Here is a 23,326-nt window from a genome sequence, read left to right on the forward strand (position 1 = left end):
TTCTGTGTGTGTGTGTGTGTGTGTGTCTACATTTGCCACACCTGTGGATCAACATGTCAATAAAAAAAAAAAAAAAATCTGAATCAAAAACCTTCTTTGCCAGCTGGGCTTTTCAAATCAAAACCTGCTAACAAAGAGTTTTGACATATCACGTTTGCACACAAGCAACTTCACCCAAAGTCATTTCTGCACTACTTTCTGTGTGTGGCTTGTGGGAAGGACAAAGTAAGGAGAAATCTTCAAGGGGAAGTTCTCTGTCTTTACCGATCCGATGATTCATATACTTACTGGACACTTGTAATAATTAACACATCACTTCGCCACTGGCACTTCATCAAGGCTTTTGAAGGGGCATTTATGTCTGCAAGACTAAAGGTTACATAACGTTGCCAGTCAAGTAGCCAGGTCTGAAAAACTTCCAGGGCGAACCGAAAGTTAGAGAAACAGAGAAGAGAAGAGCCATGGAAATGAAGAAGCTCACCACAGAGGAGGAAAGAAATGAAGAAGAAGAAGTAAAAACAAGTGAACCGATGCTGGATGCCAAAACTGAAGGTAAGAGAAATGTTTTTAAATCAAGAAATACTTCATAGCATTATTTGTATTCGGATACAAAACACATGCTTAAATTGTAGAACTTAAGTTTATGTAACGATGAACTGATGTGTTGTTTATTGAAGAGTTAAATGAAACACAAGGATTGTGCTAATATTAAAGGCATTTTATTTTGTATTGTTGTATGTAATATTTGGAAGCAATGTCCAATGCTTGTGTCTCTGCTGAAATGTGTCTGTCTGTATTTTTGTCTGGCTTTAGAGGAAGTAGAACCAGACCCCTATTCCAAACTGCAAAGTCTACCCGAGGACATCTATTCAGAGGCTTGTTATGGTGGCGCTCCAGATAAACCAAAAGCAGGTAAGCTTTTGTATGTGCATGTTTTGTGCGGCTGAAACGCCCAAAGACATCATGTTGCAGCATGCCTTCAAGCTGGTCTTTGAGGTGAAATAACGAACCAATGCTGCAGCTCAGTACAGTAAATTTAAATTTAAAGTAAAAACAAGAAACACATAAGGACTTGTCTTCAATTTTCCTACATCGCTGATTAATCACCCATATATCATCAGTAATTTTGCCATGGTACTGCAGAGAAATAACTGTGGAATGATAAGAATTCATGATTAAGTATTTCTCAGAAAAAGGATTCAATCAAGATGAAAAAGAAAGCAGAAGTAAAGTTGGGACACCAGAAAAAGTACGCCTAAACTGTAATCGCCTGGAACATGTTCATCGCAGTGATAACGTCTGTTTGACCCCGAGCTCAGGATACTTAACTGACGACTGACTCCAGAGCTGGGTCGCTGTTAAATTCCAACATCTGTTCATTTCCTGTGAGAAGACAACTGTCTAAAAAAAAAAAAACATGTTGAAGTCTTATCTGTGTTATAAAAAGTGAAAAAGAGGGATATCAGGGAACATTCCACATAATTACACCTCAGTGCCACCTCCACAAGGGCTCATTTAGATTATTTTAGAAAAAATAATAAAAATATTTACCAAAATAATCACTAACTAATATTCCACTTTCACAACTTTAATGTTATTTTTTAAAGATTTGATGTAAGTGTAAGTGAAAAATCATACAGCCTGCTGTATATTCGCAACATAGCATCAAAACAAAGAACAGCATACAAATATTTGTATTATCCAATCATCTGCTGATTGTTTATTTGATCATTGATTCATTGTTTGGTGTGTATCTGTATATGAAAATGCCCAACACCATTTCCCAATGCTCACATACTCCCATCGCTTGTTATCTCCAAACAACAGTTGACGAGCCAAAGGCATTCAGTTTGCCGTCACAGAGGATTGAGCAAACTAGCAAATAATCACTGAAGAACCAAATCATTTTTGGCGTTTTTGCTTGAAAAAGTGAGTCAAACGATGAATTAATTATGCAAATTCTAAACCAAGTGTTTAATCTTGATCTGTATGTGATCATTAACGAATCATTTGAGTAATCATTATTTTATGTACGTTCGTATGATGGTAATTTGTCTCGGGGTGAACAGGGAGGACATATTATTCAAAGCACCGTACCAAAATATATACGGATAGATATTTCCAGTAATAACTCTGCATAAACAACATTCCTTTTGATACACAGACTGATAAAAATACCACTTTATAGTAATTTATGTTTTTTTGATATTTTAAATGTTTTGTTTACATAATTTTTGCAAGAATGGGAGTAAAAATATGTTTCTGAATTATGCTCAGTCGACACACACAGAAGCTTTTCTTCATGTAGAAAACAAAGTTTTAATTATATGTGTGATTGTATCTGTAATTAAAGTCAAAGCAGGGTTAAGGCTGGATTAAAAAGAAATATTAAAAATTAAAAATGGCTGAATTCCATCTAGCTGCTTCAGTTTCAGGGTGCTGGTGTGTCATATTAGGGCATTTGAATAGAGCGCAGTTAATGTTAGAGGTGAGGAATTTGCTTTTCCTGCTATGACAAGTCAAAGTTTCATAACATCATTTTCATCCAGTTGGTATGCAGCAGCAGTAATTATCTTGTTGCACTTGACACAATATTAGTTTATACTGTGAATACAGCTATTTTCAGGTAGTTAAATTCACTGTTCACCTCAAATATATTTTTGTATTAAATATTGTTGGGTAGGCAAGCACAAGTTTGTCTATCATGTTTTGTTAGATATCTGTGGCACACTTTATCTGGCACTTGATGAACTCTGCGTTGTCTAATGTTATGAGCTGTTTTGCTCCTCTGTCTTAATGTCTGTACGTTCTGACACGTTCACCATTCTTTACGTCTGTTTTGTGACTTTTTGTCATATTGGAAAAAAGAAAGACACCAGGGACATGTTGCAAAGTATGTTAGTGTTTGGAAAGCCAAAACAGTAACCAGCAGCCAAATCCAAACAGTGATTTATCAGAATCAGCCATCAGCCAAGTATGTGCAGAAAAGGAGTTTGATTCTGGTGTTAAGTGGCCTTCAACGCTACATACAAACATTCAGCAGAAGACAGAGACAACAAAGCAGAACAAAGATATGTGAAAATTTTGGAAGTCAGTTAAAAAATACTCTTGCTTTTCAATGCTATTACAAATAAGTGAAAAACTAAAAAAAGTAACATACTTGTTGAGCATAATTTGATAAATTCCACATAGATGCGACTTTGCTTTTGCTGTTTTGGAAACTTTTTGCTCAGTTATATTTATTCTTGTGTTTGTGAAAGCTTTGTTTTCATTTTCATTACAGGCTGTTGCTATTGTTTCATCTGTAGAGACATTTCACTTATTTTCTGATTTTTGTGTTCGGCTTGTGTTGCATTCTCTTGTCTTATTTGTGCTCTAATTTTGGCTTTCTGACATTTTCTTCATTGTTGCGTGGGCCCCTAGTGACTAGCAACCACACTGGAGGCTAATGAGGAACCAATGAAAGAATAAAGAACATATTACTAAACTGTAAACTAATGCCAATGGTGCAAAAGAACAAATATTAATGTGTGAAGTAATGTAAATTAAGTGTGTCACAGCTGATCTTTTTTTAAACTTTTTTTTAACTGCGCTGAATGAAATTTTTGCCGCTTTGCTCACAAGAATTCAGAGTTCAGTCTATGGGCGTGAGGCCTGTTTTTTGTTTTCTTCATTTTAAAAAAGAGAAAAATGCTTTGTTTATATTTCTGACGTTCAAGTGGCAACAAGAATGTCTTGTGAAGTGTCTTGTGCAAGGCCCGGTTTGAGCACAAAATCCTGCACTTTCATCACACATCTAATGCTTCAAATCTATATCAGCGCTGGCTTTCTGTTCTGTCTCTGCACCCTGTTCGGCACAAATGCTCATCTGAAGTGAAATGACCTCAAAGGGAGAAATCTTATCCGTTGTTTTGGAACGTCTGCAGACCGACAGCATCTGTCTGCGTCCCTCTCTCACACACAGTCCTGAAGGAAGGGACAAAGAGAGATACAGTTAAAAGTTTTTGGGAATTGAAGGACAAGTCCAGCACTGTGCTCCATGAATAGAATTCAGTAAATGCCATATTGCCATGGTGACGAGACAAGGGGGGTGTCTTAAAACTGCAGTCTTGCAGGCAGACGTGAGCCGGCAGGACGGGCAGAGGGAGCAGGAAAGGGTGAGCAAGATCCGTAACAAAATCCCAGGACACTTTTCTCCATGTACATCAAATTCTGCCGCGGTTATGGCGAGGATAAAAAAGAGGAAGCCAGTGCTGACTTGTCACCCAAATCTAAGCTATCTGTTAATCTGGAGGGGCAAAAAGGTAGGCCACAGCATTTCCCCCCCCCTTCCACTCCTGATGGTGGTCTGTGTTGCGTTCTTTAAAATAGCTCACTAACATCCGGCTGATGTCTTCCTCTTCAGACCAGCAGACTAAGGGAAACACACGTCTGTACCGTGCAGTGTGCTTGTTCCTCGCATTAATCTGCCTGGTCCTGCTGCTGGTCGTCATTTTCCTCAGCGTGAAACGTGAGTATCTGCAGCCATGGATCTGTTTTCATGCGACAACAAACCACTGCTGGCGGGATTATGTTTCTAACACCAGAGCAGAGTGTGAAAGGATCGTAGTTTTTCACCAGCAGTGCAGAAATAAAAGGAAATATATGTCAGAATTTCACTGCTTTATTCTATTTTTGGGGCAGACAATGAAAACAAAGCATGTTCATTTGTTCTGCTTAAGGCACTATTCTTTTCCCTCACACTCCTCCCACTTTGCTCTCATTTCTAGTCCAAACTGGATCCACTGTCTGCCCGGAGAGAGAGGAGGCTATAAAAGCAAACAGGCGCAACCCCTCATTTACTCCAACCTGCAGCTACGAGCAGTGCCAGGCTCACTTCCCCACTGTTGAAGTCAAATGTGAGTGTGATGCCAGGTGGGAAAAGGCCATGCAGGAAACCTCGTGCAAGCCAAAGACACACCCAGATCAAAGAGCAACACATTTGTTTTCTTCATCATTTTGTTTTTAGAGACAGTTCTGCTTTCTCAGCTTCGCGGGCCTCGAAGGAAGTTGGTTCATGTGCTGGTTTTTAGAGAACCGAGAACATGTTTTTGGAATTTTGACCAAGATTCAGCTGATTTTAATCAGCTTTATTGTTTCCTCTTGATGTGCAATGGCCACGTGCTGACATGTGCATATAAAAATAACATATACACAAAGAAGCAAAAATGTTAATAGAAAGAATTGAAGATAAAGAAAAGAAGGAAAGCTTTAGGTCTGCTTCGGAGTTAAACGTGCAGCATTTGCCTCTATGATGTAGTGGTGTAGTTGCATAAAATGGAAATATTCAAGTAAAGTACAAAGTACAGAATTCATAGTTAAGTAAAGCACTTGAGTGAATGTGCTTGTTTACCTTCCACCACAGAATTGAGCCCACACTTGCAGAGTGAGCTCTCGTTGTCTTTGTTTGAGAGCTTTGTGCACTTTCTCCTCCCAGATCGCAGCTGCCCGCAGTGTGCCGCCGGTTGGGTGACTTATGGCGAGTCGTGTTTTTTCCTGTCCACCTTCAGGCTCAGCTGGGATGAGAGCCAGAAGAACTGCAGCGCCAGAGGAGGATCTCTGGCTGTGATCAGCAGCCTGAGGACTCAGGTGGATCTAAGAGCCCTTCCTTCCCTGACCCTGAAGTGTAACCATGCAGTTCATGACACAGTGATAACTTGCACAGCGTATTGTCTTGTAAATGTCAGTGGTGCTCTGTCTTCCAGCGTTTTCTGACCAGGGAGGGGAAAATGAATTACTGGATCGGGCTGAGACAGAAGAGCAACACATGGACCTGGGTCGACAACACTGCGCTGCAAGAGAGGTGATTCTTTAAATGATTCACTGATTAACAGGATAAAACCCGATAGATTTCCTTTGTGTGTGTGTCTCAGCTGTAACTATCACAATTATCTATGTAGCCTTCAGACTGGTTTTGTCTTTTTTTGTGGATTTCCATGAGGTCGGGTGGGTTAGATATACACTAACTATGATCTCAATGCTTAAAACATTCACTAAGAACTCGACATTATAAGCTTTATTAGGGAAGAACAGTTGCAATGGATTGTGCAAGAAAGCTCCCAGATTTATTCTCTCTCTGCCTCACTAAAGCGCTGTGGTTACACTGTTATAATCAATGCTCTTGTCTTCACGTTTGCAGTTATTGGGTAGGCGTCAGGTCAGAGGGGGATTGTGGGATCCTCAGCGGTGGAAGCTCACCTGAGAAGAACTGGATCACGGCTTCATGCCAGGCCTACACCTACTTCATCTGCCAGCTGCAGCTGTGACGGATGTATCATTTTTAACAGAATAATGAGCGAATCAAAATTCTCTCAACAAGCATCAACTCCGCAATAACACTGCAGATTACTCCTCTTTCCACTTTACACATCAATCAGTATAGCCGGTAGTAAGTAGCGTCTGAGATGATAGTTTTATATTATATACTTAAGAGCTGTTTAGTTCGATTTTTGTAAGTTATTTTCTTGCAGCACTGTGTCACCTGATTTGTATCCTAACGTGTCTGTGAACGTCTATAAACACATAGAAGCATTAATCAGGGAGCTTCACTCTTGCTTACTGTGTATTTGTACTGCTGTCAGACGTATTCACAAATAAAGGCCATTTTGTTTCAACAAGGTTTTATTCTCATATAAAAATGTTCATGCATCTACATAATAAGTTGAATGTCTATGTTTCACTTCGTTTCAGCTTCGCATATACTACTTCTACATATTTTCTATATTGCTATAAAAATAACGCACTCTTCTCTATAGCATAATACTGCAGGAGTAATTGCACCGTTGACTATATAGACAGGTTGAGCCAGTCCTCTTCTTGCAAGTCTGTGCATTGACTTTCATCAACACTTTGCAACTACTTCAAATGTTCAGGACTGTAAGGTGACGGAAAGCCTCGGAGAATTCACTTTAGGCTCAGGTAGCGTCTCTTCCTAGACATATTTAATGTCCTGGTCTTCCTCCAACTCTTCCTGCCCCATCTCAAAACCCAAAGCACTGTGGCGAATCATCTGCCACCCTGTTAGGGACCTCCTGTTGTTTAACCCTCCTCTGTTTTTAGGTCTGAGCTTTGGGGTTCCTGAGACCGACCCCTTTGTTGCGTCAGTCTTCTCTTCCTTTTCCTCGTCTTTGGAGAAAGCTTTGATGTAACGCCGCATCTTTTGCAGCATTGGGTCGTTTCTGTCCTCAACCCTGCAAAGGGGATAGAGTGAAAGAGCACTATATAAACTTTCATCATGATGTTTAAGGCGGCTCTGCAGCAATCTAGTATTGTGCTTCCCTAAATTTGACTCAGAAGCAACAAATCAAAGAATCAATGGTTAAAATTGAAGATCACAAGAGAAAATATCCTGACTTTTAATTGGTGGTATGGATCAAACTCCAGAGAGACCTACATTTCCCACAATGCAACTTTCCCTGCCTCATAAATACTCACATCTTTTAAACTCCAACCCTCAATTTTTAATGCAGACTTTCCATTAAAAGTCTTCATATGTAAAATGGGTGGAGTGGCAAAAAGTAAGTGGGTGTAGGAGGTGCGATGTCTAATGTCGCAAGATCTGCGAGAGTGAGAGTTGTGGTGTTACTCACAGCACAGCATGATTTGTGGCTGAAGTGCATTAAAGACTACTTGGGTTGTGGTCGGTGGACAAACCAATTTCCCTGTGTGATTACTTTGAGCAAAAATAGTAATCTTAAAAAAAGTTTGACTGCTGATGTCACTGCACACTCGTTGTTGTTTACATGTTTTGCTATTTTAGGGTGTTTTTGGTGTATTTCTTTTTTTTTAAAGTTCACCTATTGGGTCCGTCACAGAGACTCTATTTTCTACTACTTCATATGAGGAGACTTGTGTTTTGTGCTCTCCGTAATGGTTTGATATGGGCGGGATGTTTGGGAAAAGGTGAGGTCATGAATTTCTGTGCACCAATCAGGATTTAGCAACATTTGATTTAAAATGGCATGACCGTTAGCAGGTTGCTTGCTTATATTACCAGCTGACTGTCAGCCAAATCCGATCAGATCACGTAAACACAGTCCTGAGGAAGTGGATTAGCTGAATTTTTGAGTGTTAAGCTCTTAATAAATGATATCAAAAAAAGTTTGATTGTTGCACATTTAGTTATGAATATTCACCATTCCATAAAATGCTTTTATGATTTGAACCCACATTTTCAGGAGCATTAAAGCCTCTGTTTCTGTCTTACCTGAGATACCAGCGCTCCCTCAGACCATAGTTGAGCCCACACACCCCGAGTCGAGGCCACAGGCAGCGGGGCAGCCTCCTCTCCAGCATCAAAGTTGTTGCTACCACCTGCACAACATCATTATAGCTGTAACCGTGACACAGTAACACACCGGGACAGAACGATGAGGTGTTTCTGTGCATTTGTGTCTTCAGATGTGTGTGTCACCTGAGTCCTCCAGAGCTCATCTCTCTCCTGGGCCACCCTCCAGTGTGTGTCACTCATCATGGCTATCAGTAGGTTTAGCAGAAGGATGTAGGAGACCACAGAGAAGGTGCAGTGCAACACGTGGACGATCGGGGGGGTATTGAAGGTGTGGTCCACGGGCAGATCTATGAGGCCCACGCTGAGCTCAAACTGGGAGAAGAGGGTGATGGGGAAGGAGCGATATGCAGGAATGGACTCCGGCTCCTGGGTCATGTACACCATCCACAGGGCTGACGGGAAAATTTAAATAAAAGTGCGTGAGTAGAAAAATCTAAATGATCTTATTTCTGCCCTTACAAGGTTTTTAAGGGTTAAAGAATTGTTAGTACATAGGTGCCCAGAGGATACTCACAGGTGGAAAAACCAATGAGCACAATGAAACTCAGCCACATAAACTTTGTCAGGTCTCCAAATATGATCTAGGGGGAAATGAGACACACGTTATGTCAGTCTCCAAACACAAATAGGTGAACCTCAAAAACCAAAACAACTGAATGCGTCTGCGTCAAAAACATTTTGGCACAGGTGTGTGTGGAGCGAACTATGTCCACATGACTCATGAGCTCCCATAGCATGCACCACCGTGTCTGAGCCCCAGCCGGGCTGACTCTTACCTTCTGTATCATGATGACATAAGGGCCCAGCATTTCAAAACCTCGGGCGAAGAACATGACGTTGCTCCAGCCGAGAACTAAACACAGCGCCATCACAACAGCCTCTCCCTGCACCTCACAGGCTCTGAACACACACAGCAGCACCACCAGGCAGGCGTAGCTGATACTGGTCGAAACAATGGCACAAAGGTCAAAGGCTATTCAAAGACAGTGTGCTTTATTTTACGGCTTGGAAGTGTTTCTACTCACAGGATCACATGGAAGGGACCTCCCAGTGCTGTCTGGCCAAAATAGCGCTTTGCCCCCACTCTCAATATGTCGGGAATCTGTTGGAAAAGGGCACACAGGAGGACGTGGCAGTGAAATGCACTGTTTGCACAACATGTAAGAAGACGAAGCTTGATTTATAAATTCACCTCCAGCAACAGGATGACAAAAGCTCCCAGAACGCTGATGATCTCTCCCGCCAGCCGCAGGTTGTCCTCATATGTCACATAACTCTCCTGAGGCACACAGATGGATGAATTAATATTGAGAGTATATTATAATTAGACTTTGTGTCATATTTCGCTTCAGAGTTTGACATTTTCACAACAACTACGAGCCAAAGCCCCTGATTTTTAAATAGTTTTACAGTATTTGTGTGATTAGATTTTGGTTTTACTTAATCTTTATCAGATTACAGTCTTAACCTGCATAACCCGACTTCTTTCTGTCCCCAAAATAGTTTGAGGTAAAATGCCTCTTGAGGTTCAGAGAAAGATGAAATATTTCTACTCAAGTACTCAAGAAAAGGTACCACAGTATAAAAGGACTCCACTCCAAGTGAAAGTCCTGTATTCTGATTTGTACTTATAAGTATAAAAGTATTATTATCAAAAAATATGTATTAAATGTACATAGTCAATTCAACACAGCCATATTATAACTATGTCATATACACATCAGAAATTATAACTGTATTAAAAACTGTTATATAACCTAGATGTTACTGTTACTACTAGCCACAGTGTTTATGGCCCTGCATACATATAATACAAGTACATACATAGTTTTTTATGGTCAATATGAAGTATATATAACTCTAACACACATCAAGTGTTTTCTGGACCCGGATGGTTTTGTCCATGTCCGACTTTGTGTAGTTCTCCGGAGCGTCCTTTAGGGGGCGATATGCACAACACAGTGTGAAGGTCCCGATGTACAGGAGATACAGTAACAGTAGCAGCCTGAGGCGAGAAATGGAGGAAAAAAACACTGTCAGACGAGAACGTCAATGTGTACAGTTCAGATATTTTACTTCAGACATCACTTTTTACCTGAAGTAATGTTTTCCATACAGGTTCCACTTCAGACTGACCAGCTGCCTCACAGGTGTCACCTCCAGTATCCCTCTTGCCTGGAGAGCAAATGCAAGATTTAGCATTGTTGCCTCTGACCAAACAGTCTGCGATTTCACTGAAACACTGCCGCTCTTGTATTGTACCTCTCTCTGGTGGCTGCCCACGATGAGCTCCAGCACAGACATGTTGTCCGCCCATGAGTCGATCTCCGTCAGGTCATACAGGTTAGAGGTCAACGGGCCCAGACTCCACTGGACTAAACGCCTTTTATTAACCAAGTGCTGAAATGCCTGAGAGAGAGCCAGAGGGAATCACAGCGGCAAGGACAGGATTAGTGACATAATCTGCTCCACCTTTCATGTTGGGTTTTCACCCTGTGAGTCCCCCGCCCCACAGGTCTTTACTCACCACAATGTTTCCCTCTTTGGCAGCCAGTTTAAAAGGTGTAAGGCCTCGGTAGTTGGGCACCATGTCGAGTGGCACTGACTGGTCTAGCTCTGCATCGCGTGCCATAATCAGGTCAATGGCCTGGCACGCAATCGTCTTGTTGGGCTGCAGAACCAAAATGTGAAGCACTGTGTTGCCTATACAGAAAACAAGGGAATACAATGAGTGTGTAGACAGAGAGAAGACAGAAGGCTATTAATAATAAGAATATTGGATTGATACACAGATGTAAAATAATACTGTGCTCTTCTGTAACTACAGAAGGAGGTATGTCATACCACGGTAATCCTGGACCCTAGTGCTGGCCCCTGCGGAGATCACCATGGAGATAATGTCCTCATTCCCAACACACGCAGCAAAAGACAGGATGTGCTCACCTGTTCAACAAATTTACATTTAAAAAAAAACCCACTTGTTTTGTGTCACGATAGCATAAAAACATACATTATATTTAATTCACCGAATGCTCTGATCCAAAATGACTTTCATTGGTATGCAAACACATCCATTAGGAGCAATTTGGTGTTCACAGTGGCTACAGTCACCCCACACATTTCACTGCGAGCTTGCTGACAGTGAGCATACCGACTTACCGTAGTATATGAGTCCTCCGATCCTCTTCCTGAAGTACAGACCGGTGACTCGAGGTGTAGCCACATCGCCTCCGCGACTAATCAGATGATGAACCATATTGATGTTCTGATTCACCACAGCGATGTGGAGAGGAGTAACACCTGAGACAGAGTAGATAGAGCAGGGTGCATCAGTAAATGAGCTGTTTTTAAATTCGCCTGCTGTGTCAGTAACACTTAACCCATGTGTCACCAGCGGTGGAAGACGTATTCAGATCATTTGCTTAAGTAAAAGTAGGAAAACCATAATATAAAAGAACTCCATTACAATGAAAAGTCCTGCATTCATACTTTTACTTAAGTTAAGTACAGGAATGTTGGTGAAATGTACTTACAGTCAGCAGTATTTTAATCTAGCTGCATGGTCAAGGTGGAGCTCATTTGAACTACGTCTTATCCACTGCTGGATAGTTCAGTCTTTAGGTAATAAAGCATATAAACTGCTCAAATGTTCTGTATGTAAAATCTAAATTGGAAAAATAACTTGACTCAAGCTGTGAAATAAATGTAGTGAACTAAAACGTAGCATATTTTCCTTTAAAACCTGGAATTACTTAAGTAAAAGTACTTCAGAATCCTACTCAAGTGCGGTACTTGGGTAGATGTACTCGGTTGCTTTCCACCACTGGCTGGGAACCGTCCTTGTGTGTTGTCTGGTTGTGTCCTGCTCATTTAAAGTGACTGAAGAGGCTCTCAGGAGTTCACAACAGTAATTTGGTTCTTGTCTTGTTTATGGGTGGGACGCTTTTATAAATAATTCACATTTTAGATGTTAAAGCTTTACTTGAAGTACCTGAAGCTAGAAAGTAAGGTTTTGCTAAGTAGATGAATTACTGTCCTGTAACAAGTGTTCATATTTGAGACCTTCAGAATTGTAATAAATGCATTCTGTAATTGGATTTTTCAGCATTTTACATTAATATAATACATCATAAATCAAATTAAGTGAAACTATTAATGTCAAATGTTTCTTCACTGTAACATAACTGTTGTTGCTGTGAGAAAAGAAAATGCACCATGCATCCATATTTCATCTCTAGTCTTATTGTATCTCAGTCTGTCTCTTAAATTCTCCTTCATTTTATTCGTTGCTGAGCATGAATCTATCTGTGACCGTGTACAAAACCTAATCAGCATGGTGTGTGTTTGTGCTCGTTTCTGTGTCTGTGACTCTAAGCATGTCAACCTTGGAAGAGCTCGGAGGTCATGGGCTCGTTGATGAGCTCTGGAGCTCCGTCCATCAGAGCCACGGCGGCGTCCAGGTTGTCGTTCATCACTGCGACGTGAAGCGCCGTCTCACCGAGAGCTCCTGAGGGAGACGGTCACAGTTTCAAAGGTTACACATAGTTACAACACAGTAACAGCGCAGTGAGGTTTTCATAGTTCAGCTGTACCTCTCTCAAAGATGTTAGTGGATGCACAGCTTAGCAGTTTCTTGATGCAACCAACACTGTTCTTTTTAGCCGCATAGAAGAGAGGGATGTCGTTTATGCTGAGAGAGGAAGGACAGAAGGATAACACAGGTGTTGTGATCAACAGGTAAGGCTTTACACCTGCTTGTAATTAATTTAGACATAATCTCTTGATGAAAACAGGTCAGATCTGAGTTTCTTACTGTTTGGTGTAGAGCAAAAATGTCTCATCCAACATCTCGTTCCATCCTTTCTTGTTTTGAAGGCGAAACCTCAGCTGGCTCCACCAATGGTTGAGCTCGCTCGGAGCAGATCTGGCCAGAGACGGAGACATTGACACCTGATGTTCGACTGGAAGAAACTAATGCAAGGTGACGTCCACAAAGAGGTACACACACAGAGAAAAGTGGTCAAAAAAGTCAATTTACTTCTTGAACATGGATAATTTTGGTGTCTATTTTATTAAAAAAGAAAGTGTCTCATTCTTACCCTTAAACTATAAAAGTGCCGCTCCTCAGCTCCTGGTGATACTCAGTCATAACACGTGGTCAAATTTGGAAACAGCACCTATGAAATGTCCCTAAAGAGAAGTGATATCCCTGTGGCATCAGCATTATATATGACCCAGGCATGAGGGAGGAGACATGTGGAGGGATTGAGAATGAATGGGTGGAGAGGGAGGATGAGTGAACAGCAGACAGGTAAGACAGAGAGAGTGAGGCTTTAATGAGCAGGTAGACTTTCACCGCAGGTCAGGACTCCCGCAGGGAAAGTTACGCTTTAAGATTCGAGTCAGCGTTGCATCAGGAACTTCTTTATCATGCTGATCTGAAAATATTATCTGCAGTCTGTCACCTTAAAAGTGAAGTGACAATGGTCCAGTCCCTAATCCCAGTGTATCACCCTGTTATCACCAGGCCTGTCTGCATTCCACTAACTACCACCAAAACCTGCATGGCCACTATGAAAATTCTGCTACATCATGACAGTCAACACATTGCGGTCATTGTTTCTAGTGAACCGTTAAGGAAACCTGTTTGGAAATTGCAAGCATGTAAGTTTGAACCCGGGTTTGAAATTTAAACCTGATATGAAGGCACAGCTGTCCAAGTTTCATTTAATTTCTGTTGCTCCATTACAAATTTCTCCAGGTGAAACTTTGATCACCTGGTGGAGTAAACACAGGACATGATGCATGATTCTCCGGCATGCTGCAGCTTGTACACACGTGCACACCGAGCCAGCTTCATTCACAATGATTTAACATGTTGAGCACCATTGATGTGTCAACAGGAATGATCACAAACACGGTAATTGCCACATTACAAAGACCATAATGATCATTTGGAGGCTGGCAACATCATGTCACTTTCCTCTGAAGGCATAACAACAAAGCTCCGGGTACTTTTGTTTTGTCAGATTACCATTCTTTATTCCAGGAGAGCTCGTTTGGCAAAAAGGCACCAACTGAAACTGGACTGGATCTCATTTCCACCCATGTGAAGCATCTGTAAACTGCTGAATCAGAAAACTTTTACGACGTCTCTGGTTAGCTCGGATGCAGGGCGCAGGTGTTTTGCAGCACCATTTATAGGTCGTGACTAACAGGCTGGTCAGCCACAGGATAAACAGGGTTTAGGAAGACGCTATAGGAGGCCCTGATAATGGTTGCAGATGCCGTGGTCATTTAGTATTGTGGAGATAATAGCTGTTTACCGGACGGAGAGCACCATCTTTAAGTAGCGTGATAAAGACCAGTGGTTTCCACTCTGTTGATGTCTTTATAAAGAAACAATAACACCATAAAAACATGATTTTGCGGTTTGTGTGTCTACTGTTTCCCGACACACATACCAGCACTTCTTTCACAACACTGTGTTAATTAGAGTCGGACACCACAGCAAACAATTATTACAGACGTCTCTGCTACAGTTTTGACAGTTGACAGATGCTCTTATTCAGAGTGACTTAACACAATGGAGCCCAATGATCATCATTTAAACAGAAGCATCACGTTAAATAAGCAGACTAAGATGATTTTAAGATATTCAGCATGGAGTCATCGTATAACTTTCCCTTTTTCTGGAATACAAACCTTAACTTAACCTTTAAACTCTCAATACTTTGTATTCATTTCTAAATATAAATGTTTTTTTATTTCTCCTTTCGCACCTTTAGGGTGAGATTAAATAGGATTCTATGAGGCAGCATCATTGTAAAATGTCTTTATTTCTGACTGCACAATAATATCAAATGCAAAGTTCAACATGTTGTGAGTAATATTTCTCTATAATTCAGCATTATATAGCTTCAGTGGTGAGAGAAGTATTCAGATCCTTACAACGACCAATACCCAGTGGTGGGAAGTAACTAAGTACATGTACTTAAGTGCTTTTCTTCAGTTCAATTATGAGATTCTACAGTATTTTACTTGAGTAATTTGTACTCAGACCTACTACATTTCACATGGGACATATTGTATTTTGAGCACCACTTCATTTATCTGAATCAGTAGATTTATTCTTTAGTATTTTCTGTGTTTGGAAGCGTTTTGATCTGGATTACAGTTTGAAATAAAGTTCTGAGGGTTTGAACAATGTTTGGCCACTCAGCATGCCTTTTGTCAAACTGACATTGGGACAGTGTGGAGACCAGTTATCACGCAGCAGTCTGATGCAGTAACACAGTGCAGCCGCAGCAGACTGGCACAATGATGTGGGGGTTTGCATAAGCGGTCTTGTTATCAGTCCAGATCTGCTGTGATATCAGCAACAGCGATATCAGCATGTGGGAAAAAACAGTGTCTGTTCTTGAACTGCTGCTGATCCCAGCAGATCCCGGACTCAGATTCTTCTCAAACCTGCTGATCTGTTCACTCTTTAACATCGTGAAGGTGATATTAGTTCATCAAGGTGAATATTATAATAAAAAGTAAATATATTTGCTTTGTAGCTAACATTGCGGTACACTCTCTCTGTTTGATTTATCAACCATTATCTGGTAATTTGTTTTAGTGTTTAAGCACCCACCCTTCAGGCCATGAAAAAGCTTGTATAAAGCTCATTTGTAAAGACTCTAAGTCACTTTCACTGGGTGTTGAACATATGGATGCAACTTGTGCTGACTACGGTCCAACAACAAACGTTCACTTTCTCTCAGATTTTTCACATTTTCTCACATTTCCGATTTGCACAAAACGCATCCTTCTTTTGCATTTTTGTTTTGCCAGTCCACCACTTTGATCCAAACTGAAATAACTAAACAATTATTGGCTGGATTATAGTTAGCTTTTATAAAAATATTCATGGTCCCCATGGGGAATGAAGCCTGCTGACGTTTCCTGTAGCGCCACAATTTGATTCAGACATTCATATTATCGTTCATCTAGCCAAATCATCTGGTCAAAATTTTGATTTGACCAAGCTGCTAAGTGCAGCCTCACAAAGCTGTTGGCATGTTTTAATCTTTATAGTATATAATAAATGTGTCCTTTCGTTGCTTGTGTTTTGTCTGTGTGACGGCCTTTATCTCTGTCAATCTTGGCTATACTAGGATGTTTTCATGAGTGACAATTTCAAATGATGATCATGCCCGAATAAAGACTTGGATATTACTTTTTTCAAGTTGAGTGGAAGGTCAAATTATTTATGAAATAAAAAGCAAATGCAATATCTTAAATAAAATCATATCATTTATTTTACAAATTTGCACAATTATGGAGTAGTGGTGAACACTCATACAAGTAAACACAGCTAATAATGTGTGTAGCCTGACACACTTACCTCAAACACACGCTCACACACACTCGCACAGGCACACACACATACACACACACACACAGCGTCATGTACAGCATACACCTGATGCTCACATTAACACAGCCTCATTTACAGCACACGCACACGTTACAGACACACAGGTACGTACTTACAAAGCATTTTCCCTCCTTCCTTCAAGTGTAAATCAGATCAGGTTTTGTCCATCTTTCCCATTTCACACATTTAAAATGCTTCCATGACTCAGTGGCTTTATTCTTGCAATCGAACAGAAAGAGGTGAAGTGTGAAACGTACACATAAAGGTGGGTGCCGTTCGGTTCTGTCCTCGTCACAGACGGACGTCGGTGTTTGCGGCTGAGGTGAAGTTTGTAGCGTCACAGTACATGAGCTCTGTTGTCGCAGAGAGAGTGAGAGTGAGCTGTACAAGCAGGGCTGCTCTCAATCCCTGGATATGTCTTTTAAAGAGGGGAAAACATGGCTTACACTTTTTAAAAGCATCTTTTTTATTTCATGGCAGTGATTCATGTCTAAGCTCAGGGTTTGCAGTACTGATTTTGGATTTTGTTGGAACACTGAAAATTTGTATTTTGGAACACTGAAAGCTAACGGTAATACCTCATCAGGTGATCCATAGGCTGCTAGGTAGTACACTGTTTTCATTTTTTGCTAACAGGTTTTTAGCATTTGGCATTTAAAGTAGAGAGGAAGTGATACAAATTTACAAACTTAAAAACAAAAAATAATTAGAAAAAGGCTTTGATTGTCTTCACGCAATTCTTTGTGTGGAGAGATCTCCATGAGTTTTTGAACAAAAAACATTTTAATCTTTTTTTTTTCTACTGAATGGGGGTGAGGGGACTGAAAGGGAGGGACAGTAGTGGACGAGAAGGTGAGAGGTAGGATTGCAGATGGGTGAGGAGCGAAGAAGGCAGACAACCGTTACGTGAAATCTTGTGAAAAACATCGAGGGATCTTTAAAGTCGTCCTTCTCCGAGGCATCTCCCTAACCTCACTTTGACCTGGACTGCAGCTCCCATGGTGCATCTCTCCTCTGTTGTTTGTGTCGAGTGACTGGCAGGGAGTCCGTTCCTCTTTTTCAGCCCTTCTGGTTGTAGTGTCGGGTTTTTCAGAATACACTGAGTGGCACTCAAAGGTTGTTCTCTTTCTGTTTTGGCGTAAAATGTGCTCCATCGAAAAGAATGTTACAGAAACCAGACACCACAAACACAGGAATGTGTAAACCACAGAAATCCACGGCACAGGTTGTACTGTAGGTGGATTTCACACCTCCACCTGTCCCTGCGTCAGATGGGCCCTGAGCTGCTGGGCTGCACTGACGATCTTCCTCTGGTGTCCCAGCAGGCTCACCCCGAGATTCTGGACATCACTGAAGGAGAGAGCAGATGAACCGCGGAGTTTAGTTCAGTACTTCAGCTTGATGTGTGCCCTCACTGATATTCTGAAGGACAGCACTGGTTTACATGTCCTTAAAAACCTGTGGTTTTATGTTACTGCATGGGCTCAGGAATACTCTGTAAAGCTGTTGTCACTACACACAGTTTGTTTGTGAATGCCTGCATTCTGTTTTGATTTCCGTTTGACACGGCGTCACAGCTCATTTGGAATCGGGGTTGTACTCAGTTTGTGAAAGTTTGCTCTTGGCATTGGAAACAGATGGAGTTTGCTCAGCTGTCATGACAACTGCTCCAGAAAAATGAAAAATGAAAAATGAACCTTGAGCTAAGCTTTTTTTTTTTTTGTCAATATACAAATTGTGTATACTTCACACTTGTGCTACTACTGAGTGCACTTTGCAAAGTAATGCATTTTGAGACAGTTCATACCAATATGTTCTGTAAGCTCATTTTCAAATAAACCTGAAACTTGCTTACAATAGGTCAGGCATGTCAAACTGATTCCATAAAGGGCCGTGTGGCTGCAGGTTTTCGGTCCAACCAAGGAGGAGCACACCAGGCTGGAATCAATTAATCAGCGGATCTCAGTCTTCAGCTGATAACTAAGTGATCCCTTGATGTTGATTGGTTGGCTTGGTGTGCTCCTCCTTGGTTGGAATGAAAACCTGCAGCCACACGGCCCTTTATGGAATCAGTTTGACATGCCTGCAATAGGTAATCCATCACAGATAATATGTTAAACATGGCCAGAAGATGTTTCATTTATAAGTTATGAAAACAAACTTAAATAAAGTAATAACCAATCGTTACTCACTCCATGGTGAGCATGCTGACTCTGTCTAACGTGTCCAGGTGTGCCTGATCAAACTCATCCTGATATCTCTCCATCCTCAGCGCCTTCAGCCAATCACTGACTGTTGCTACTGCCGATAAGTCTGTGGGGGTGGGGCTCAGCAGCGGCTGAGAGCAGCTTCTGTATAGGGGAAAATGTCAAAAATGACAGCATGAGAATCCATAAATACGACAGATTGTTCATCACCTGCTGCCTCTGATATGTTTAGCCAGAATCTGCTGTCTCACCGCGTTGGCTCTGCCTTGAGGGAGGCGGGGTGCCTGATGAGCCGGTCCAAGGAGGACAGGAGTGAGTCGAAGGCCGGCCGGTCCCCTCGATCGGCCTGCCAGCACTGAAGCATCAGAGAGTGGAGGGCAGGGGGGCAGTTGTGTGGGGCAGGGAGACGATACTGGTCTGCTACTGCCTTCATCACCTGCAGAGAGAGCGAGGGAGACCTTAGACACAAGCAGCACAGATGGTGCGAGGATTCTGGTGTAATTGCCTTATGTAAAAGGTCACAGACCACTCACTGCTTGTAAGAGTGACTAAGAGGAAATCATGCAAATTCCAGATGTCTGACATTTTGTCACCATTTGAATGTGTCTGTTAAATAAACAGGGGTACATTTAAGTAGTTGTCTACAATTTTTAAGCGCTCTCCTTCAGTTGTACAGTGTTTTAAGTCTTTGCACTTTTCCTCAACTAGACTTTAAAGGAAAATAGATTTAGATAGATACATAGATTTCATAAGCAGCGACTGTGTAGCTGGTGTCAACGTTTAGTGACCTGCTACGGTGGCAGGTGAGGAAAACACTTAATTTCAGACCCTTCTCATAACACATGATTCATATTGTAAAACAGCCAGTGGGGCAGATTGAAATGCACTGACCCCTGAAAAACCTTCATTTTTGTACAACAACATGCAATCTTACTGTGTGCTCTAATCCGAAATTATTATTTCAACATTGCCTGATTGATCTTTGTACACTATCCCCTTTGTGCATAAGCAAGTTAGTAAGTTGGACCACCAGAGCTGCTGCAACATTAAAACATTTAATACATATAATGCAACAGTAACAACACATCTGAATTTCCATGGGTCACCAAGTCAGCGCATGAAGACGCATAAAGACGACGGATGAGGTGAGAGGAAGATAGGGAACAACAGTTGATTGCAAACAGTTGGTGCTGCCGTTCATGGTGAGTGCCTGAACCCAGAGTACACCATGGCACCCCCGGACCTTTACTTTTGTATTATGACACTATAGTAGTTAAATTTGTATTGAAGCAAAGGATTTGACTGCATTTCGATCACTACATGACCTTTTGTGCTCAGGCTACATTCTCTTATATACTCACTTCCTGATTGCTCATGTCCCAGTATGGACGCTCTCCATATGACATCACTTCCCACATAAGTATGCCGAAGCTCCAGACATCACTAGCTGAGCTGAACTTGCGATGCTGGAAGGCTTCTGGCGCCGTCCACCTCACAGGAATCTTGCTGCCCTGATGGAGGAAGACAGACAGTGAATTAGTGACTTATGTTACAGTGAAATCACAAATCAGGAGCGTTTAAACGCCACAGGAGCTAAATACGTACCAGTGAGGCTGTGTATGTAGGTATGTTGTGGTCCAGGCCCCTCATGAGTCGGGACAGGCCAAAGTCAGACACCTTACAGACCAGGTTGGAGTTGACCAACACGTTCCTAGCCGCCAGGTCCCGGTGGACAAAGTTCCTCTCAGAGAGGTAACGCATCCCAGCACCGATTCCTCTGAGCATCCCAACCAGCTGGAGGACGCTGAACTGGCCCTCGTTCTCCTGAAGGAGTCATGAGTGCAGGAGAACGGAGGGAGATTCTTTGGTTTATAGTGAAGTGAAACATGTGTGCGCTCACTAACAACATGCCGAAGATGTAAACTGCGTGTTGCCGTCTCACCCGGAGGAAGGAGTCCAGGGGCCCGTTCTCCATGAACTCAGTGATGATCCTCTCTGGGGGGCTACGAGTGATCACGCCCTCCAACTTGAGCACATTGGGGTGGTCAAATTGTCCCAGGACACCTGCTTCACTGAGGAACATCCCCCTCTCTCTGTCGGACGCCCCCCAGCGTAGAGTCTTCACCGCTACCAGCACCTCCCTGCGACCCAGTGGACGGTAGCGGCCACGGGAGACCTCCCCAAACTGGGCTGGAGTAGGGAGGAGCCGGAACAGATTACACTGTGTTGGTGGTAATAATAAAACTACAATACAACTGAAAAGAAAATAGAGTCTCAGGCCCACCTGCACCAATCACCTCCTCAATCTTGACATGAGTAGGATCTATCTCACGAGCAAACTCTTTGACAGCCTCACTGGGGTCCTCATAAGTGGATGGGTCCACATAATACTTAACTCCACCTGGAATTTAAAAGTCAGTGGCTTTTTTATCACTTGATTTCCCACATTTAAACACACTTATTACCATGATCTTTCACTCCCGGCAGAGAGAAATTACTGTAAACTATAAAAGATACACAGACACAGGACTGCATTTCTAGGGATAAATATTCATCTATAAAACATGGAAGGTTTAATTCAATTTCAAACACACATGATAAGCAACTGTCTACTTGTTTTAAGGTGAAAAAAAACCCTGAAACCATAATAAAGGGTCTGTTCCTAGGCAGAAAAAAAAATCTTTACTTGAATAAATTATTTTACATCTATAAAACACCCATTGCTTAAAATATTTGTTAAACAAATGGCATGAAATGAATGAAATGAAAAACAAACTTAAATATGCACTATGCAAGTAAAGTAAATTAGCTAAAACTAATAATTAAAGTAAATTAAAAAGTAAAGTGTATTCTAACGCTCACCTCGGTTACTGATGTACCTCTGGAGTCTGTCGCTGTATGGACTCTCCCTCCTCTTACTGTCGGGTAAAAGCAAACAAAACACACTCACGTGATTAAAAAAACAGTTCCTGTGTCTGATGATGCGAACGGATCGGTAAATTACAGTACCTGCGAAACACCACCACAACCACAATCGCTGCCACCACCAGGAGAAACGCTGCTCCACCCATCACTGACCCAACCAGCAGAGGAAGTCGATTCTGGATCTGCTGCGAATGTTCCTCTGTGGGAGAGAACGTGAGGACACCATCAGCGGCTGAAACCAATGACAAACACTTACTGTAACTGAACAGACTTCTCATGTGTTGTTACGAGTACATTCTAAAACCTGCCATCGAGCCATTATTGAAGCTGTGATTTTAAATTGTTGTCTTTTTTATGGTTGTTGTTTCTGTGTGGACTCCAGGAAGACTAGCAACCACTAGTCACTCTTCCGAGTGAAGAGCAAAGAATAAAGAAGAACCGATTTCACTGGTATTACAGTGAGTGAGTGTCGTACCCAGAGGCAGCGTGGTGAAGTAGATGGTGTTGCCGTAGGGGCCGTAGCCCCGCTCATTTCGAGCTCTGATCTGGAAGGCGTAGATGGAGCCAGGAATCAGGGAGTTGACGGTCACTGTGTTGGTCTCGCTGTACACACTCGCTGCACTGTCCACGTCTGAACCCTGAGGGATGCAGATGAAGGACATGTTGTTCTGACTTTTGTCATGAGTCAGTTTGGCTGGTGATGCAGCATGTTTGGGATTGACTCAGTGTACCTTGTCATAGTATCTAAGCTGGTACTCCAGGATGTCCCCGTTGGGCCTGTCTGGCTGAGGCCAAGAGAGAGTGATGGAGTCTGGGGCTCGGCTCAGCTGGTGCATCATGGGAACTGTACTGGGAACTGTGGGAGGCAAGCAGTGGTGGAGGAAATGTTCACATGTTTAGGGTTGAGCTAATTGCATCAATTGCATCAAGCATCATAGTGTATAACACCATCATGTGTCTGTCGCGTCCTGTGAGAACCACTATCTCTAAGAAGTTAGCTTTTCAGAAAAACAGGCTTATTTTCAGCTTTGGGACGATGCTTTTTCCAGCTAATCCAAGAGGGTTTTTAAATGGTTTATTTAATTCAAGAAGTAGGAGCGTTTTCTCAACTCATGAACGAGCATTTAATTCTACAAGGGCGTGAAAAAAGGTAATCTGAAAAGTAACTAATAACTACATCTGTGGAGTGGAACAAAAAGTACAATACTTGCCAGTTAGATGGAAAACAAATATAACTGAAGTTCACCCCAAGAGAGCTGACTGATCGGTTAACCTCCATCTACAAGCACCATCACCCCACAACAATGTAACAGTGAAGTTGTGTTGAAGCGAAAGTGACCACAAGGGGGCAGTGTTATAGAACATTTAGTAGCGCACAAAAGTGGAATAGGCGTTTTTATGGAGCACCTAACAGGATTTAGTTACAGTCACTACACTGGC

General features: G+C 41.9%; 3 protein-coding genes across 5 annotated transcripts in view; 1 reads left to right on the top strand and 2 right to left on the bottom strand.

The window, feature by feature from the left end:
• The first annotated feature begins 259 nt into the window (after positions 1-259).
• On the top strand, positions 260-6,658 carry si:dkey-26c10.5 (uncharacterized protein LOC563797 homolog). 2 transcript variants are annotated; one of them, XM_041942082.1, is made up of 7 exons: positions 260-552; positions 814-912; positions 4,406-4,510; positions 4,770-4,898; positions 5,477-5,628; positions 5,745-5,842; positions 6,179-6,658. In XM_041942082.1, the coding sequence occupies exons 1-7, from the start codon at positions 462-464 to the stop codon at positions 6,303-6,305; spliced, it is 801 nt and encodes a 266-aa protein (XP_041798016.1). In that variant the 5' UTR covers positions 260-461; the 3' UTR covers positions 6,306-6,658. The 2 variants fall into 2 exon arrangements, with proteins under 2 accessions (XP_041798016.1, XP_041798017.1); XM_041942083.1 differs by lacking the exons at positions 260-552; positions 814-912 and adding an exon at positions 4,103-4,304.
• On the bottom strand, positions 6,634-13,562 carry trpv6 (transient receptor potential cation channel, subfamily V, member 6). Of its 2 annotated transcripts, none has more exons than XM_041941930.1 (17): positions 13,429-13,562; positions 13,143-13,300; positions 12,922-13,019; positions 12,714-12,836; positions 11,489-11,629; positions 11,174-11,272; positions 10,857-11,032; positions 10,592-10,738; positions 10,425-10,504; positions 10,199-10,334; positions 9,522-9,608; positions 9,355-9,431; positions 9,106-9,271; positions 8,844-8,910; positions 8,453-8,721; positions 8,246-8,352; positions 6,634-7,229 (listed from the first exon to the last, which is right to left on the bottom strand). In XM_041941930.1, the coding sequence occupies exons 2-17, from the start codon at positions 13,271-13,273 to the stop codon at positions 6,971-6,973; spliced, it is 2,163 nt and encodes a 720-aa protein (XP_041797864.1). In that variant the 5' UTR covers positions 13,274-13,300; positions 13,429-13,562; the 3' UTR covers positions 6,634-6,970. The 2 variants fall into 2 exon arrangements, with proteins under 2 accessions (XP_041797864.1, XP_041797865.1); XM_041941931.1 differs by having other exon boundaries at positions 13,143-13,253; positions 13,429-13,525.
• A 3,914-nt stretch (positions 13,563-17,476) lies between these two features.
• ephb6 (eph receptor B6) overlaps positions 17,477-23,326 on the bottom strand; it is a 36,254-nt gene continuing 30,404 nt past the window's right edge. The window contains exons 9-19 of the mRNA XM_041941899.1: positions 22,618-22,742; positions 22,362-22,524; positions 21,971-22,085; positions 21,824-21,879; positions 21,246-21,362; positions 20,904-21,151; positions 20,567-20,785; positions 20,323-20,472; positions 19,213-19,397; positions 18,947-19,105; positions 17,477-18,104 (exon numbers count right to left, since the gene is read on the bottom strand). Of these exons, the coding sequence (XP_041797833.1) occupies positions 17,999-18,104; positions 18,947-19,105; positions 19,213-19,397; positions 20,323-20,472; positions 20,567-20,785; positions 20,904-21,151; positions 21,246-21,362; positions 21,824-21,879; positions 21,971-22,085; positions 22,362-22,524; positions 22,618-22,742 (1,643 nt within the window). The 3' untranslated portion in view covers positions 17,477-17,998. The remainder of the gene's footprint in view (positions 18,105-18,946; positions 19,106-19,212; positions 19,398-20,322; positions 20,473-20,566; positions 20,786-20,903; positions 21,152-21,245; positions 21,363-21,823; positions 21,880-21,970; positions 22,086-22,361; positions 22,525-22,617; positions 22,743-23,326) is intronic.

The sequence above is a fragment of the Chelmon rostratus genome, chromosome 8, assembly GCF_017976325.1.
Source record: "Chelmon rostratus isolate fCheRos1 chromosome 8, fCheRos1.pri, whole genome shotgun sequence".
Lineage (NCBI taxonomy): Eukaryota > Metazoa > Chordata > Actinopteri > Chaetodontiformes > Chaetodontidae > Chelmon > Chelmon rostratus.